We start from the raw sequence: 18,630 nt of genomic DNA, 5'->3' as shown, positions 1-18,630 counted from the left end.
GCCTGCCTCTGCCTCCCAAGTGCTGGGATTAAAGGTTTGCGCCACCACCGCCCGGCTTGTTTTGTTTTTTATTTTGGTGTGTATGTGTGTGTGCATGTACGTGTGAGTGTACATGTATGCGTGTGTGTGTGTGTGTGTGTGTGTGTGTGTGTGTGATATATCACCACGTGTGCTCAAGAGTCCTCAGAGAGGTGATGGATCCCTGGAAGTAGAATCCTCTATATAAGAGCCCTAAGAACCACTGAGCCATCTCTCCAGCCCCATGGGCTTTGATTTATTTTTTCTTTTAGGATAAGGTCTTGCTATGTAGCCCAAGCTGGTCTTGAACTCACTGTGTCCCTAAAGAGAGGTAGTGGTTCACTCCCCCCATGCTGAGATCCGAGCAGGCCCAGCTCTCCTCGGGTTGTGTGGGGAGGCCCTTCTGTCACATGTGAGCCCCCTGCAAATGAGCCTTGATGCCTGGAACCCCTAACTGTGAGGTGTTCCAGTGCTCGGGCTGGTTCTGGTTCATCCTTGTGAGTTCTCTGGTTCTCCCAGCTCAGAACCTTCTCACCAGCCCTCCCTGATGCGGCGTTGGCGTCTGTGTGACAGGAGGCTTTCTTTCCCCTTCTTAGCTCTTAACTCCCACTTGGCATAAAGCAGGGCCCTGTCAGCAGCCCCGATGTTTCAGTCAACGAGGCATCAAAGGATGACGTGCTCTCTCTACAAGTCACAGCGGTTCAGTCACAAGGTGAAGCACATGGAACAGCCACGTTTGCTTGGTCAAAATAGTCAGATGGGGGACTGGGAAGATGGCTCAGCAGTTAAGAACATGTGCTGTTCTCACAGAGAACTGTCTATAACTCTAGTTCTTGGGGACCTGGTGCCTGCCGACCCCCACCCTACCACCCCTGCCTATGCAGGCACTAGGCATGCACATAGTGCACATACATACACATTCACAGAAAACATTCATGTGCATAAACAGAGATACAAATTTAAAATGGTCACCTGGGTAAGGCTGGGTTGGCAGGGTACCTGCTGACCTTTTCAAAATGATGAGTTCACTGTACCTGAGACAGAAATATGTTCACAGTAGGCTGGGCGCAGAAGCGCTGTTGGGGGTTGAGCAGAAGCTTCACGTCTCCCGGAGCTAGGGCAACAGGCGATTGTGAGAGCTGCCTCCCACGGATGCCGGAAAGTGAACTCAGGTCCCCTGGGAGAACAATATGCACACTTAACCATGAAGCCATCTCTCCAGACCCAGGGTTTTGTTTTCTGAGATAAGCTCAGGGGATGACCTTGAACTCCTCAACTTCTGCCTCTGCCTCCTAAGTGCTGGGGTCACCGCTGTGGCCGCCACACCTGCTCTTATTGTCATCTCTGTTCCCTATGTTTCCCAATTATTCCATAATATATGCTGGCTGATTATTTTTTAATTTAAAAAAACAAAACAATAATACCATACCATACCAAGGAACCAGTACCTTACCGCTAGAGTGACGTCAATAAGGTTTTGTGGATGAAATCACCGAAGCGGCCCCAGGAAAGCTGGCTAGTTTGGAGGCTCTTGCCGAACCATCAGGGGATGGTAAGACGTCCCAGCCTGAGTTTCCCTCATCTATGTAGGTGTCTACGTATCGCCTTTCTGTACAAGATGGCGGCAGATCAACGGATCCGAGGGGCCAGGGGGGTAGGTTTAGGTCTGCTCCGGTGACCAAGGCAGGAACAACCAAAGATGGTTCTTTCTAAATGTAGCCAGCTCAGGACAGCGCCCTGCGAATCTGTAAGGCAGCTGGCTGACATCAAGGTAGCAACATTCCAGGTTCAGGTAGAGGCGAGGATGGGGAGTGTGGACCTTGTTCGGTTTTGTGGGGGGGCAAACTGTTGATATCACATATGTCCCAGGACCCCTTAAGTGGCTTAAGTGCTACTCACGTCTGTTCTGTTTCCTTCTAGGAAAACTTGATCGGAGCACTCTTGGCCATTTTTGGGCACCTAGTGGTCAGCATTGCCCTTAACCTGCAGGTGAGTCTCAGATGCCTCAGATGCCTGCCAGGGCTGTCCCAGGCAGAGGAGCAGCCAGTGAGGCAGGCCTGCTGTCTGCACCCTGAATCTCTCCACAGTCTCTATCTACTCCCCCTGCCCACCAGGCTCCCATAGGTCAGAAGTTCCAGTGTTCCTTATATGTGCGCATGTGAGGTGTATGCATGTGCGTGTGCACACGTGTGCACCCACTGGAAGCCAGAGATCAATGGTGGGCACCTTTCTCAATGGCTCACCACCTTCTTTCCTCTGTAAGACTTGTTTTACTTTGAGCTATATGTGTCAGAGAATGGGTGTGTGCACATGAGCACAGGTACATCCAGAAGCATCCATTTGCCCCGGAGCCGGAGTTTTGTGCAGTACCTGGTGTGGATGGTGAGACCCTAACTTGGATCCTCTGGCAGAGTGGCACTAACCCTGAGGCGCTGCATCGCCTCTCCTGCCCCACCTAATTTTCCTGAGACCGGGTCTCTCACCGAACCTGGAGCTCAGTGATAGCGAGAAACACTTCCTGTTTCCGTGCCCCTAGTGTGGGATGACAGGCACCTCCTGCCATGCCTGGCTTTTTACGTGGATGGTGGGGTCCAGACTCAGGTCACATGCTCACACAGCAGACACCTGACTAACAATGCCCTCTCCCCTGCCCAGCCCCATCTCTCAATCCAGTTCCCAGAATAACAACTGTGGGACTTAATTATTTATGAATAAATGCCTAACCCTTAAGCTTTGCCTCATTCCCCAACTAGCTCATAACTTATATAACCTGCTTACTCTACGTCTGCCGCATGGCTGGTTACCTCTCCTAGTTTCACACGTCCAACTTCCTCAGAGTCCACGTGGTGAATCCTCCCACTCTTGACTCACTCCCAGCATCCTCTCCCTCTCTCTGCTGGATGTCCCACCTTCTATTTCCTGCCTCAGCTAATAGGCCATCGGCTCTTTATTGACAGGTGATGCTTCCACAAAGTACATAAGAGATTCTCTCTATAAGCTGTGGTGTGGTACCCTAATGACAGGCCCTGGTCTTGAGCCACACTTCCCTAAGCCTCCTGCTGCTGGGACCTTCATGGTGCCGTCACCTTCAGCTCTGAGTCTCAGTACCATCCATGCTTCAAATCTCAGGCAAGGAGGCTGCAGCAGTTATTGTAGAGCCTCCACGGCCCCCGGCCTGATAGTGACCACAGCTGTGCTGTGGAGCAATCTGGCAGCTTGAAGAGCTTCCCCTGAGGCCCAGGGAATTGATCCACCTGTGACCCAGGAGACAGGAGTGTCCCCATGCTGGTGGCCACTGTGGTAGGTGGCGAGAGGAGTCAGTGGGTAAATGATCTCTGTTAGATGAGGTTCTCTGAGCCTTAAGAACTAAGTCTCATCACCATAGCCCGCATTCATTAGCCTGCCTGCCTGCCTGCCTGCCTGCCTCCCTCCCTCCCCTCCCGCTTCCTCACTCATGCCTTCTGGAATCATCTCCCCCATATACTTCCCAGGTCTCAGGAAGCCGAATCATAGAGCTGGCACGGCTGACCCCGAGAAATCCCATAATGCACCAGGCGTCCCCTGCTTCCAAAAGCCATGAGCTGCCTCCTTCTGGGTCAGGCAGAGGGCTGTCCTATTCTCAGCAGCATGCTGTGGAAAAGTCAGTCTCCTTGAACCTTCCTGTGTTCTCCTATAGCCTAGAGTCCCCAAGACCTTCTTTCTGTCTCCTTTAGTTACAGTCCCAGTTTCTGTGTCCTAAGTTCATATTTCCAGAAGAAAAGAACATTAGGTCGTGCTGGAGCCTCTCATCTATTCTAAGAGGGCAGACTCCCTGTTATCCACAAACCCAGCCAGCAGGAGCCGCCACCCACCATCTGCAGGAAGGTGTGGCCCACTGAGCATCCACAGGCAGGGATTCCTGGGGGTGGCAGCCAGGAGGAGGTCAACCTAAGGGCCCAGCCAAAGCAGGGACCTTAGACCTAGACTGCGGTTCACCTGTGGAGTGCCTTAGGAATGCCTGTTTCTAACCAGGCATGGTGGCTCATGCCTGGAATCCCAGCATTCACTAGGGGGATTTATTTTATTTTGTGCGTTTTTGTCGGTCTTTATGTCTGTGTACCACATGGATGCCTGGTGTCTGTGGATGTCAGGAGAAGGAACTGTACCTCCCAGAACTAGAGTTGCAGGTGGTTTATAAGCCACCACATGGCTGCTGGGAACGAAACACAGGTTCTCTGTAAAAGCAACATGTTCGCTGAGCCATCTCTATGGCCCCCGAGGACTGGAATCTCAAGATCTCCTTGAGCTACATGAGACAGGAGAGAGACAAACAGAGAGAGAGAGACACACACACACACACACACACACACACACAGAGAGATAGAGAGAGAGAGAGAGAGAGAGAGAGAGAGAGAGAGATTGATTACTGGATTAAAGTCCTTGCCTTGCAGACATACATGAGAACCTAAATTTAGTCCCTAGGACTGATCTAAGAACAGCCCGTTGTGATAGCTGGCATTTGTAATGCACAGACAAGTGGATGACTGGAACTCACTGGCCAGTCAGCTGAGCCTATTTGTTACGCCCAGACCACTGAGTCACTCTGTCTCAAAAACCTATGAACATGTACCCTGTACACATATATGCATACATATCCACATATATGTGACTAAATCTCCATGTCAAGGTCCTACCCACATCTCCCCCAAATCTCACTCAGACCCACGTAAATGGTTTTTAAAGATGGAGTGTCAGCTTGGATTCCTTCACCAGAGCCTTTCCTTTTCTCAAAACCTCTGGTAAATTGCATTCCTTCTTGGCCTTGTAGAAATACTGCCACATCCGCCTAGCAGGCTCCAAGGACCCCCGGGCCTACTTCAAGACAAAGACATGGTGGCTGGGGCTGCTCCTGCTGCTACTGGGGGAACTGGGCGTGTTCGCCTCCTATGCCTTTGCTCCACTGTCACTCATCGTGCCCCTCAGTGCCGTCTCCGTGATAGGTAAGCCCCAACCTTCTCGTCACCCAGAACTCATGCTCTGGGTGGCCCAAGTGCCATCGTGAACGAGGCTCAGAGCACTCACATTAAAAAATTATTCTCCGGGCCAGCCATTGCGGTAACTGCCTTTAATCCCAGCACTTGGGCAGCAGAGACAGGTGGGTCTCTGTGAGTTCAAGGTCAGCCTGGCTCTCTCCTGCTCACAGGAAATCGAGAATCTTGGTGTCTTAGTTCTCCTTGAATTCAAAGGTCCTCTTCACTGAAGGGAGGGGGTAGGCTGTGTATGACACATGGTGGTAACTGCCCCTCCTGGGCTCAGGGAAGACATCATTAATCAATTGCAGCTCTCCTTCCAGTCAGCCTAGCTGGGAGCTCAGAATTCTCTGCTTTGCAGGCAGTCACTACCAATTATAAGAAATTGGCAAAGTGGAGAACTCGATTGAATTTCCAAATTGCTATTAGAAGAGCCTCCCTTTGTTGAGCAGGGCTGGTACCCTGACAGCCTACATAAGCAGAGCTGAGTTTTTCCACCCAGGATCTTCTTTTAAGTGTTGAGGATGAATCCCAGGCCCTTGTGCATGCTGGGAAAACGTTTTGCCTCTTAGCTACTAGGCTGAACCAGTATTGTTCTCTTTTTCCAGTGTCTTTTTCTAAGGTGCTTTGAATGTCTGTAGTTAAGGCAAGTCCTTTGGCCTTCCTCCCCTTCCTCTGTGGTCCTCTGGATTGCTTCCTGCATTCAGGGCCCCACCTGGCCCCACTAATAGAATTACATCCTTGTCCCGGTTCTGCCGGCTGCTTGGGGCCTTCATTCACAGTGAGGCATAAGTGATCAGAGTCTTTGCTTTCAAATAAGTAACCAAATTCTTCAAACTCAGAGGCCAGGGACGAGGGCCTGGTTAGTACCAGGCCCTGGTTTTGAACCTCATTGCCACAATAAATAAGTAGGGTAAATTGTACCAAGATTGGGGTAGGGGGGCGACAGTCAGCCACTGGATTTTAAGGAGTTCTTTGGGCTACAGAGACCACCCAGTGAGAAATAAATTTAACACAGTAACAGCTCATCCACTGTGAGTTTTCTGTCACCGTTCAATAACAAGAATTGTTTCATTATGAGTATTTACTGTGTGACAAATGATTTGCATGTAGAATCTTTTTTTTTTTTTTTTTTNGTTTTTTTTCGAGACAGGGTTTCTCTGGGTAGCCCTGGCTGTCTTGGAACTCACTCTGTAGACCAGGCTGGCCTCAAACTCAGAAATCCGCCTGCCTCTGCCTCCCAAGTGCTGGGATTAAAGGCGTGTGCCACCACGCCCGGCGCCTGTAGAATCTTTATTGTCCTATAACTCAGAGAAGGAATAGTTTTCAGTGGGGTTTGTGGACTGGTTCTGAGGTGGGAAGAGAGTAGAGAGGAAGGTGGCGATGGGCGTGGTCACTGAGACTGGAGAGAAGGCCCCTTCTCTCAGAGTTTGCTGAGCTGCACGGTGTAAGTATGTCTGCTCAGCCGCGGCCGCCACCAGTGGCCTCCTGAATGTGTGGCAGAATATGACACAGCCAGATCCTGAACACCTTCTCGTAGAAGACTGCCACTTGGCAGGTGACTTACCCAGGGTCACCCAGCCAGCAGAGGCAGAGCGGGGCTAGTGATGAAGTCATTCACAGTGGCTGCCAGGCCTTCCCGGTGATCTCAGGAGTTTAAAGCTGTGACCCTGCAGCCATCAGGAGGGTGGAGCATCATGGGAGAGGGAGGATACAGTAGTAGAAGAAGAAGAAAGGCTCTGGCCCCCATGGTCCTGAGTTCAAATCTTGCCTTTTCATACCAGCTTCACCCCTTTTGCCTCAGTATCCTCATTTACCAAAGAAGACTAACAGTAGTGCCCACCCCTCAGGGTGAGCATGCCCAAAGTCACACATGTAAGTTACCTCTCGCACAGTGGGCCCTCTCGGCCCAAGGCCCTGGCTTATGGGAGATGCCACGGAAGGCCCTGGAAGGTCCCCTCTCCCAGATGGAGTGGCTGAGGCTGAAGGCCAGCAAGCTCTACAGGTCTCTGGGGAGCATGCGGACCATGTGCGAGAGGCAGCGTGGAAATGAGCCACTGGGAGAGCGTGGGTAAGAGGCACCCTCTGCCAGGCAACAGCCTCACGCCTCTGTGTCTGGCTTTTTCCAGCAAGCGCCATCATCGGAATCATATTCATCAAGGAAAAATGGAAACCTAAGGACTTTGTGAGTAAGTCTCTGATGGAGCCCCTCCCCTCCCCCACTGCCACCCCCTCCATCCCCATCCCCACCACGGAGAGATGCTCTGACACCTGCTCTCCTCTGGGTCCCATACTCCTCCTGGGAGGTTACATTAAATAACCCAAGCCCAGCTACCCGTCAGAATTGTCTGTAGCCCGGTAGAAAATTATCCTTCCTTCATTCCTGCAGTCAATACAGCTTGGGACTTGGTTGCTGGAGACTTAGAAAAACCCAGTGACTCTGATGGAGTTTTAAATCCACAGGAGTCAAACCCAGGAGCTATAAACCCTTAGCTCATCATGAATAAAACTGAGTCTGAGCCCAGGGAACCTGCTCATAGTCCCCCAAAATATCCCTCAGCTCAGCTAGATCTGGGCCTGGCCCCCAAGCCCCAAGGTATCATCTAGGTTTACAGAATCAAGGTATGCATTGCCTCACACCATTTAAAAGCACAGAAGGGAGGAAAAAGATGGAAGTCCCCATGTTTAATTTTTTTATAGATAATCCTGATCAACTGAGAAACATGGATCAAGGGGTTTTAGTGTTGTTAATCGAGGTTCCCTCCACTGGACACCAGTCACACTGTGTCATAGGGTGTGTCAGTAGGGCGTGTCAGTAGGGCCGTGGAGCACTGCTCTCAGGAGACCGTAGTCTAACGTGAGTGCAGTGTGTGCTAGCCCACAGCTGGCCAGGTCTAAGTATGCTAGGCCACCAGAGAAGAGGCATAGGTCTCTTAGCCTCCACTCTGTCCTGGGTCCCATTGATGGTCTCCAGGAGGCCTCAGGGCAGACTAACAATAGCCCTGAAGCTGTTCCTTAGGAGCAGGTTAAGTAGCGGTTGGAAAGGGACAAAGTCCCTCTTAAAAGTTACCCTTTGTTTGCTCTGGGGGTTTTATTTCCTTCTTAGTTTGCCCACAGAGGGATTTGAGGTTGGAACTTTCCTCTAAAATGCACATAAGAGCCACCATGCAGGGGCTTGGGGTGTGGCTCAGTGGGAGAGCTTGCCCAGGGCTCTAGGTTCTGGGTTCCACTCCCAGTACTGAGAAACCAAAAGGTGAACATAATCCCCACCCGCCCCCAGGATGGCTACAAGACATTAAGAGTAACCAAGAACACAAACAGAGCCCTTACACCGGGGTTCTCAACCTGTGGGGTCAAATGACCTTTTCACAGGGGTCACATATCAGTTAGCCTGCATGTCAGATGTTTACATCACAATTCATAACAATAGCAATATTACAATATGAAGTGGCCATGAAATAACTTTATGGCTGGGGCATAGTCTACACAACCCAAGGCCTCAGACAGGGCCCAGCTGCAGCAGAATAGTCACTGTCACATGGTCCACTGCTGTCACATGGTCCACTGCTGTCACATGGTCCACTGCTGTCACATGGTCCACTGCTGTCACATGGTCCACTGCTAGGCAGGCAAGAGTGAATGAACCCAGTTGACACAGGACACAGACGGGCCTCACAGACACCTGCTGAGAGACCCAAAGAGACCCCACAGGTCCATGTCTACAAAAAGCCAAAGCAGTCGACACCTTCAGTGTCACTCAAGGCGGGGCCATGCTACCCTGTGGCAGGCTGTGGGAACTGGGGCACTCCTGATGTCTTCTCTCCTGACTTGGGAGCTGGGGACATGGGTGTGGCACCCTTGCTCACTTCTAGAATCCCTCTAGCACTTCCTGTGTGCATGCACATGCAGCCTTCATCAGAGTTTTGTTAAGGTTTTGGTTTGGGTTTGGGTTTGGTTGGTTGGTTAATTGATTTTCTAAGACAGGTTTTTTTTTTTGTTTTTTTGTTTTTTTCCCTGTGTAGCCTTGGCTGTCCTGGAACTCACTCTGTGGACCAGGCTGGCCTCGAACTCAGAAATCCTCCTTCCTCTGCCTCCCAAGTGCTGGGATTAAAGGTGTGTGCTACCATAGCTGGTTTTGTTAAGATTTTTAGAATGGCGTTTAAGGGAATGAATGTGCACAACGTTCATGATGCGCATGTGTGAAGAGGCCTCGATATGCACCTCCCCCAATAACATAAAAAACGCTCCAGGCATGATATCACAGACCTGAGATCTCACACAGGCGGTGTAGAAATACACACGCATACACATAAATAAGATAAATCTTAAAACAATGGGCTGGAGAGATGGCTCAGTGGTTAAGAGCACTGGCTGCTCTTGCAGAGGTCCTGGGGTTGGTTCTTAGCACCCACATGACAGTTCACAACCATCTGTAACTCTGTGTAGGCAAAACACCCACCCAAAATAAAGTTTTTGTAAAATTAATCAAATCAAGTAAGAAAATATGTTAAACACACATATGTTAAGGGGACCTGGACAAAACGCTCAGTGGCTAAGAGCACTTGGTGTTCTTGCAGAGGACCTGGATTCGATCGCCGGCACCCATACGGTGGATCACAACTGTCTATAGCTCCAGTTCCGGGGGATCTAATTCCCTCTCATCTCTGAAGGCACCAGGACTCCTTAGTGCTGCCCTGCTTTCTTATAGAACCACAAGCCCACACAAGGCCCCACCCACAGAGGGCTGGGCCTTCCCCATCAATCTGCAATTAAGAAAATGCCTACAAGTCTGCCAACAGCTGGATCCTACAGAGGCATTTTCTCAATTGAGGTTCCCTCACTTCAGATGACTCCAACTTGTGTCAAGTTGACCTAAAAGTAGCCAGCCCACAGGCAAAAGCTGCCCTGACTTGCTAAGACAACCTCTCCTATGCACCTGAGCCATGCCCGAGGCTCTGACCATCCTCCCTGCTTCCCCACAGGACGCTACGTCTTGTCCTTTGTGGGCTGCGGCTTGGCCATCGTGGGCACCTACCTGCTCGTGACATTTGCACCCAACAGTCATGAGAAGATGACAGGCGAGAACATCGCCAGGCACCTTGTGAGCTGGCCGTTTCTCCTGTACATGGTAAGCGACGGTGACATCCCTCTGCTTGGACAGGAGTCAAGCCCCAGGCACCGGACCCCGGGAGGGGCCCAGCGGTTGGGATCACTGAGGCACGGTGTGACCACTGAGCTTACAGGGACATGCTTGGTTCACATGGCATGCTGATGCCACATCTGCCAGCCCTGGGTCTTCAGAAGGCTGTGAAAGCGTGTGCACAACCTGTGTCTGTGAAGAGCAGGGAGCAAAACAGAAGTTCTCGGTAGTTGTCTCTGGGAGATGAAATTATGACGTACATTTAAGTTCTGCTTTGTCATCCTATATTCCAAATTTTGCCAACTTGCACCTAATTTTATCTTTATTTTTTTGGTGGTACTAGACATGAATCCTAGGGATTCACATACACTAGGCAGGTTTTTCTGATGAGCTACACCCCTGGCCTACTCTGTTACTTCTTAAATTTTAAACCAGGAACTTCCTAAGTTGCCTGGGCAATGCTTAAATTCGCTGTGTATCCCAGGCTGGCCTTAAGGTTTTGCTCCACCTGCCTCACTGGTGAGGCACAAAGAGTCATTTCAGGCAACAGGTGAGAACTGAGGAGTTACACACACACACATGTACACACACGTGCGCACGCACGCACGCACACGCACACACACGCACATACAGCCTTGGGAATGTCGCTGTGTCAGTCTGAGTATACCTGATTGGGAATCCATCAATAAACATGTGGAATCCTGTATGACTCCTCCCTAACAGGAGGCTAGCTTACAGACTGACAAAGGCCTGTGACAGGTAGGTAAGACACACCCACTGGGACTGAGAGCAGGACCCTGCAGACATGGAAGACCTGGAGTTAATGGCCTCCAGTTAAAATCTCTCACCTTGGAATACTCGTTTGCCGGTGTTCTCCCGTTACTTTTGGGAGTAAGTGGACTTTAGTATGGGCTTGGGGCTGGCAAGGGAGCTGAGCCATTGTTAGTTTCCTGCCTTAGCATTGCTGGGTGCTGGGTCTGACTCCCTTCGAAGACATACAGCCAGGGATCTAGGCTTTAAAGGAGTTTAGAAAGGGCATGTGGCTGACAATAGGCAGGTAGGCTTTCTCAAATTGCAAGCTTTGAATCGGCTACTAAGGAATTCCTGTTGCTGAGGCAGCTTTGCCATGCGGGGATTTAGGCTTCCAGCCCCATACAGCATGGTCATTGGGAAAGAATACGGACCCTTAGATAGGTTGCCCGGGTTCAAGTCATTGGCTAGGTGGGTTGTAATGCTCCCCACCTCACAATACTATGTTGGTGTAAGGAGCTGTGCGTGGTAGCCATGCCGAGTGTCTGGTCTGTGGGGAGAGTTCACCCAGCGTAGCACTGACTGGTGCTCTGTAAATGGAGTTACCTCTGCTGTGCAGAGGATGCCGCAGAGGTTTGGGGACGTTTAGACTTCCCCACGGTCACATTAGCAATTTAGAGACAGATGCAATGACAGCCTGAATCTCCCAGTCTCACTGAGTCTCACCACATAGCCCAGGCTAGCCTGCAACTCAAAATCCTCCCAAGTCCCAGGGTTACAGGTGTGCCCCCCTCCCCCAGCTGTTGCCTTCCTCTGTCTACTCTGGGAGCTGTGCCCAGCTGAGGCTTGGGGGACACAGAATGTACACCTGGTACTTGACCAAGTGGCTCCTGGAGTGAGTGTCTCATTCTGGGGTGGCATTTTGCTTTTTTTGTTGGTTTGGTTTGATTTTGATTTTTTTTTGTGTGTGTGCTAGATATAGAGCCCAGGGCCTGTCCTAAAAAGTGTTCTGCCATTTGTCTGCCCCAAACCACTTTTTACTTTTTTATTCTGAGATCTAAGTTACCCAGACCGGCCTTGAACTCACCATGCAGTCCTGGCCGGTCTTGAACTCTCAACCCTCCTACTACAGCCTCTGGGCCCAACAGATGCCTTCTTCTTTCCCTACTCAGCCACACACATGCTCGGGGCTTGGTTGGGCCAGGGGACACACACTGACTTCCCAACTTAAAGCTTGGTGATCACTGATGTCCCTACAGCTGGTGGCGATCGTCCTGTTCTGCCTGCTGCTCTACTTCTACAAGGAGAGGAACGCCAACAACATCATTGTGATTCTCCTCCTGGTGGCCCTGCTTGGTAAGCAGTGTCTGGCTCCTGGGGCTCCTGGGGCTGTAGGCTCTGGCTGCAGACGAGTGTCCAGAACTGAAGTCCAAAGTGAGGGTCTCAGAGAAGGCTGACTGCATCAAGATAAAAGTGAGCAGACACAGAGTCAAGAGCCACGTGAATGTGGGCAGTGACCCAACAGGAGGAGGAAGGACCCAGGGTGGGATAGGTGAGGTCAGAGGTCACCTCAGAGCAACCCCTGAGCTGTCCAGCAGCACTCACAGAGGAATGGAGCCAGAGCAGACAGATTTTCTTTATTTTAATGGGATGGGTGGTGAGCAGGAAGACGGCCCCCAGACTGAGGCATGGATGCTACGTGTCACCCGGTGCCTGACAGAGCAGGAGGCCGCCACTTCCTGTTAGCCCCCTCGCCATCTAGTGGCTCTCCTTCATATAACACTACACACGGGACATTGAAAGTACACAAAGGTTGGGAGGAAGGTGAGCTGACACAGGCAGAGGTGCCCACATGTGCTCTTCCCCCAGTCCCACCTTGGGGAAAGGGCCCCCAAACCACGAGAATATCTGTCACTGGCTGGCATTTTTTGTTTGTTTGGTTTTGGTTTTGGTTTTGGTTTTTCGAGACAGGGTTTCTCTCTGTAGCCCTGGCTGTCCTGGAACTCACTCTGTAGACCAGGCTGGCCTCAAACTCGGAAATCTGCCTGCCTCTGCCTCCCAAGTGCTGGGATTAAAGGCGTGAGCCACCACGCCCGGCTGGTCTACTTTTTAAAACAGCTTTATCGAAGTAGATGTCATAGTTCCTCTACTCAGGGTAAGCCTCTGTCTGGACTTCACTATAGCCACAGGCTTTCACACTCTAATCCTAGAACATTTTCACCCCCAAAATAAACCTGGACTCAGTGCTGGTGACTCCCACCCCCTCTTCCTAGCCCCAGGCAACCACTAGCCTTTCTTCTGTGCATAAATGTGCCTTTGTGAATCTTATAAATTCTACAAATGCAGTTACATCCTAATGTGATTCTTTGTGTGGAGATGGGATCTCTAGTGGCCTAGGCTGACCGTGAAGTCCCTCTGTTAGCACCTTGAACTTCTGATCCTCCTGCAGGCACCTCCTGAGTGCTGGGACCACAGCCCACCCCAGTTAGGCAGTGCTGGGGACTGAGCCCAGGGGCTGTGTGCATGTTAGACAAGCCCCCTGCCAACTGAGATGCATCTTCAGCTGGTCTTTTTTTTTTAGATTTATTTTTTATTATTTTATGTATATGTGTTTTGCCTGCGTGTACATCTGTGTGCCTGGTGCCCAAGGAGGTGATGAGATTCCATGTGGGTGCTAGGAATTGAACCCTGATCCCTGGCAACAGCAACAAGTTCTCTTAACCACCAGGCCACTCCCCAGCTGCCGGCCTTTTTTTTTTTTTTTTTTTGACAGCTGGCCTTGAACTCTCAATTCTCCTGCCTTGGCCTCCTGAGGCTGGGGTGACAGGTGCACCCCTGGCCTATGAGCCCTTTTTGTAACTGGCTTGTTTCAACAAAACATTCTTAGGTGTGCCCACGGTGCAGCCTAAGCCATTCCTGTCCCTTTTGACTTCGGTTTTGGTGGTTAGGACCGGAGTCATCCCTCATGCCCCATGTGCTGTTGGGTGACATGGACAGCGTGGTTATGAGTGCCTGCAGTGGCTGAGGGTCCCGGAAGGCACTGTATGCTGTATGGTTGGCACAAGAAAGCCAGTGAGGCAGCTGGCAGAAAGAGGAGACAGAGCAGTTCAGCACACACACACACACATACCACACATACCACACACACATGCACACACATACATCACATACACACACACACACTACACACACTACACACACCACACACACACACACACACACCCGTTGCTTCTCCTAACACCAGTTTGGCAGATGTGACACTTTGCAAGCTGAAGCCACTTTGAAGTCAGCAATGGGTCTCCATAGTATGGTACTCACGATAGCCATGGGATATATAGGAGAAAACCCCGTCTTCCTTCCACCTTCACATCCAGTTACATTTCTTGTGCATGTTTTATATCACATAGCATGCATGCACACAATTATAGCAATCATACAAGTGCGTTCTTATATAGCTATAATTTTGAAGCAAGTAAAGCTATGTTGGATGTGGATTTGCATATGCATAAGGCTACATAACACTAGAGACTTCTGGGAGAGAAGAAATGTACAGAGGGGGATGGGGAGTCAGTTCAGAGAACACAGTGCTTGGAGACCTGAGTTTGGATTCCCCAGCACCCACATAAAAAGCCAGGCACAGGGCATGCCCCTGTAGTCCTGGCTCTAGGGAGGCAGAGGCAGGAGCATCGCTGGTACTCACTAGCCAGCCAGTCTAGTCAAAGCAATAAGCTCCAGGCTCAGTAAGAAACTCTGTCTCCAAAAGAGAGAGGGAGGAGAGAGAGAGAGAGAGAGAGAGAGAGAGAGAGAGAGAGAGAGAGAGAGAGAGAGACCGAGAGAGAGAGAGAGAGAGAGAGAGAGAGGAGAAGCAACTGAAAAAAAAGAAAAAGGGAAAAAAACCCACCCCCATGTGTGTATGATTGCTATGAAGGCCAGAAGTGAACATCATATCCCCCAGATCTGGACTTACAGACGGTTGTGAGCTGCCATGTGGTTGCTGGGTATTGAACTCAGGTCCTCTAAGAAGAGCAGCAAGTGCTCTTCACTGCTGAGCCAGCTCTCCATCACCTAACCAAAAAAATAAAAAATAAAAAATAAAAAATAAAAAATAAAAAATAATATATATATATATATATATATATATATATATATATATATATATAAATAAAGTGGGGGGTGGGTGTGTGTGGAGAGCAATGCACACCTTTAATCTCAGCACTTGGGAGGCAAGCAGATCTTTGTGTCCAAGGCCAGCTTGGTCTACAGAGTGAGTTCCTGGACAGTCAGGGCTACACAGAGAAACCCTGTCTCAACAAACAAACAAAAAAGTAGGTGTGACTGAGGGTTATGAAGCCCCAGTTCCTGAGTTCTTCCCTTACTTGTTTTCCTGAGAGTATCATCAAGTTGAGGCTAGGGAAATTTGTGTGTCCCCACTCCCTGCTGTGGAGTCTGGGGACAGAGACCTGAACTCGAGGCCCATTAAGGTACAGTCAGGTAACATTTGGAAATAGCTGCGGGCACCTCCCTGCCCTTCCTGTGACTTGTCCTCCCAGACCTGGGAGCCACAGGCAAGGGAGACCTATTCAGTGGTGTCTTCGTTCCACTCCACCTCTGTCCCCAAGTCCATTCAGGACCTGACTCCTTACATCTTCCTGGCCTCCCACACCCTCGCTTGTTCTCTCTTCACAGGTTCCATGACGGTGGTGACGGTCAAGGCTGTCTCAGGGATGCTGGTGCTGTCCATCCAAGGCAACCTGCAGCTGGACTACCCCATCTTCTACGTGATGTTTGTGTGCATGGTGGCCACCGCCATCTATCAGGCCACGTGCGTTGCGTTCCCTCCGCTCTGGGCCTAATTCCATTCCGTTCTAAAGTTATAGGGGAGCCAAAACATCCCCCATCCCCCCAGCACTCAGAGCTACTGTCCTTCTCCTGACTCTCAGGGATTTAGCCCCCACACAGGTGGTTAGCTCAGTGGTTAGTGTTCGCGTGGGCAGCTGTGTAGCACCAACTGGAATGTCAACAGAGAGAGGACAGGATTGGTTCCCACATGAAGGTGGTGCTGTCACAGACGCAGAGATTAGGAACAGTGCTGACTTCCCCTTTGTCCAGTTTATTGCAGTAACCACTAAAATAATGTTTCTAATATTTAAAAAATAACAATGTTGGGCTGGATGTGACCGGTGTTGGGAGAGAGCCCTGGGATGTGTGGACCCAGGGGCAGCTCTGTTCTATGAGGTGGGGATCAGGGATGAGGAGAAGGGTGTGGCAATGGCCAGAGGCACACAGCCAGAGGCACACTACAGACAGGCCTGTCTGTGGGCCAGGTATAGATCCCAGATCTTGGGATACACCGTACCCTGTAATAGGGAGAGGCCATTCTTACAGACCTAGAAACCCCCGTGCCTTACCTTACACCCCCAAGTTTCTCTCTTCTTCCCCCCGGCCCACTGACCCAAGTGCCTGTGTGTTGCAGGTTTCTGAGTGAAGCCTCCCAGATCTATGACTCCTCCTTGATTGCCAGCGTTGGCTACATCCTGTCCACCACGGCGGCCATCACAGCAGGTAAGAGCAGTCCTGTATTGGGGGTCTGTCTCCTGCCTAGGGGTCGGAGGGGCTACCGCTCAGCTGATTCCACCCTGGGCTTCCGTGGAGGGTGTGGAATGTAGACATGGAGGCTTGCCATCCAGTAGACATATGCCAACTGTGGGGCTCAGGGAATTCTCTGAGGCTTGGTTTTACACTCTAATAGCACCTCCCTTCTAGAATTGCAACATGTACAATCCAAACAGCCCCGGGTCCTCCTGCTTCTGGGCCCGAGGCTAGGGCTCCTTCAACAGTTTTGGCTGGGGCTGGGTTCCGTTGTGCACACAGTCTCTGGGAGTCATCCTCCACGCTGCGTTAACCAGGTCAGCCTGGGCACGCCTGACAGCCAGCACTTGGGAGGCCGAAGCAGGAGAGGGAGTTCAAGGTCAGCTAATAAGGAGGGTGAGGCCAGCCTAGGCTACGTGAGACTCTGTCAAAAAAGTGGGACGGGGAAGAAGATGAAAGAAGAAACCACCCAAGCAGGGATGGTGGCTTGAGCCTGTGATCCTAGCACTTGGGAAGCTCTTGGGAAGCTAAGGCAGGAAAATTATTGTGAACTGTGGTTAATGATAGGAGATGCTATTGGAAGCATGTATGAGAACTTTGCTATTTGGAACAGTTTGTGTGTGTGTGTGTGTGTGCGCGCGCGCGCGTGCGCACGCGTGGTTTTTTGAGACAGGGCTTCTCTGTGTAGCCTTGGCTGTCCTGGAACTCACTCCGTAGACCAGGCTAGTCTTAAACTTAAGATCCACTTGCCTCTGCCTCCCAAATGCTGGGATTAAAGGTGTGCGCCACCACTGTACAGCTGGGACAGTTGTAATATTATACCAAAAAGACCGTTTGTGGGTTGGTTTTAATATGGAGATAGAAGAACCTGCGGGGGCTGGCAGAGAAGACCATCTGCCTCTAAATGTTTTAATCCCAATGTTTCTGGTCACTTCGGTGCCCTGTAGGGAAAAGCATATAGCCAGAGCCTAGCCAGGTGGGCACGGGGCCGATCTGGAAACGGTTACTGCCTTTTCTCTCCCTTGCTGCTGTGCAGGTGCGATCTTCTACCTGGACTTCCTCGGGGAGGAAGCTCTGCACATCTGCATGTTTGCACTGGGGTGAGTCTCACCCCATCTAACCAGGACTAGAGGAAGCCTCCCTCCTGGCCTTGCCCCCAGCCCTTTGCCTCAGTTGTGGGCCTGGAATTGGGAGAGCATCAAGCTGGAGGGAGCTGACCCCCAGAGTGTGCAGCTTGCTTCCCCCAAAGCCTTGCCTCCTTCTCTCTCCTGGTCCTTTCTAAAATCAGGTAAATCTAGCTCGTGGGGAGAGAAGCCAGGTGGTGGAGACGGTCGGGGATGGCGGAGCGTGAAGAGAAGAAGGAAGATGGGGCTGGGGTTCATTTGGTAGAGGTATTGCCTGGCATCCCCAGCACTGCAGAAAACCAGGCCTCGTGGCACACGCTTGTAACCCCAGCACTCAGAAAGTAGAGGCAGGAGGATCAGAAATTCAAGGTCACCCTCAGCTGTGTAGAACATCCTAGATCAGTGATTCTCTACCTGTAGGTCACAACCCCTTTGGGGCTCAAAGGACCCTGACGCAGGAGTCACATATCAGCTATCCTACATGTCAGGTATTTACATTGTGCTTCTCAACAGAAGCAAAACTACAGTAGCTTTATGGTTGGAGGCCGCCACACCAAGAGGAACCGTACTAAAGGGTCCATAGCGTTGGGAAGCTTGAGAACCCCCGCCTTAGGGAGATAGAAATCTTTTGATCTTGACCTGAAAGGGGAAGATACACACATTCCTGTATGTAAATCTCACCTTGATTTTTGGGAAATGGCTTGTTTACACAAACTGAAAGAAAGGAAAACCACTTGGGGTGGCGCAGACCTTTGACCCCAGCCCTGGGGGTGGCAGGTGGGGCAGAAAAATCTGTGTGTTCCAGCCTGAACTACAAGACAAATTCCAGGCCAGAGAGAGCAACAGTGAGAGACTGACACATACATTCTCTCTCTCTCTCTCTCTCTCTCTCTCTCTCTCTCTCTCTCTCTCTCTCTCACACACACACACATTCTCTCTCTCTCTCTCTCACACACACACATTCTCATTCTCTCTCTCTCTCACACACACACACACACAC

At 50.8% G+C, this 18,630-nt stretch overlaps 1 protein-coding gene across 4 annotated transcripts in view; it reads left to right on the top strand.

Moving 5' to 3' along the window:
- Nipal3 (NIPA like domain containing 3) overlaps nucleotides 1-18,630 on the top strand; it is a 36,535-nt gene that overhangs the window by 7,956 nt on the left and 9,949 nt on the right. For all 4 annotated transcript variants that reach the window (XM_029540136.1, XM_029540137.1, XM_021200458.2 and 1 more), the window contains exons 3-10: nucleotides 1,939-2,007; nucleotides 4,826-4,997; nucleotides 7,157-7,216; nucleotides 10,010-10,155; nucleotides 12,177-12,273; nucleotides 15,604-15,739; nucleotides 16,391-16,479; nucleotides 17,543-17,606. In XM_029540136.1, the coding sequence (XP_029395996.1) occupies nucleotides 1,939-2,007; nucleotides 4,826-4,997; nucleotides 7,157-7,216; nucleotides 10,010-10,155; nucleotides 12,177-12,273; nucleotides 15,604-15,739; nucleotides 16,391-16,479; nucleotides 17,543-17,606 (833 nt within the window). The remainder of the gene's footprint in view (nucleotides 1-1,938; nucleotides 2,008-4,825; nucleotides 4,998-7,156; nucleotides 7,217-10,009; nucleotides 10,156-12,176; nucleotides 12,274-15,603; nucleotides 15,740-16,390; nucleotides 16,480-17,542; nucleotides 17,607-18,630) is intronic.

The sequence above is a fragment of the Mus pahari genome, chromosome 6, assembly GCF_900095145.1.
Source record: "Mus pahari chromosome 6, PAHARI_EIJ_v1.1, whole genome shotgun sequence".
Lineage (NCBI taxonomy): Eukaryota > Metazoa > Chordata > Mammalia > Rodentia > Muridae > Mus > Mus pahari.
This window is presented reverse-complemented; position numbering and strand designations above follow the sequence as displayed.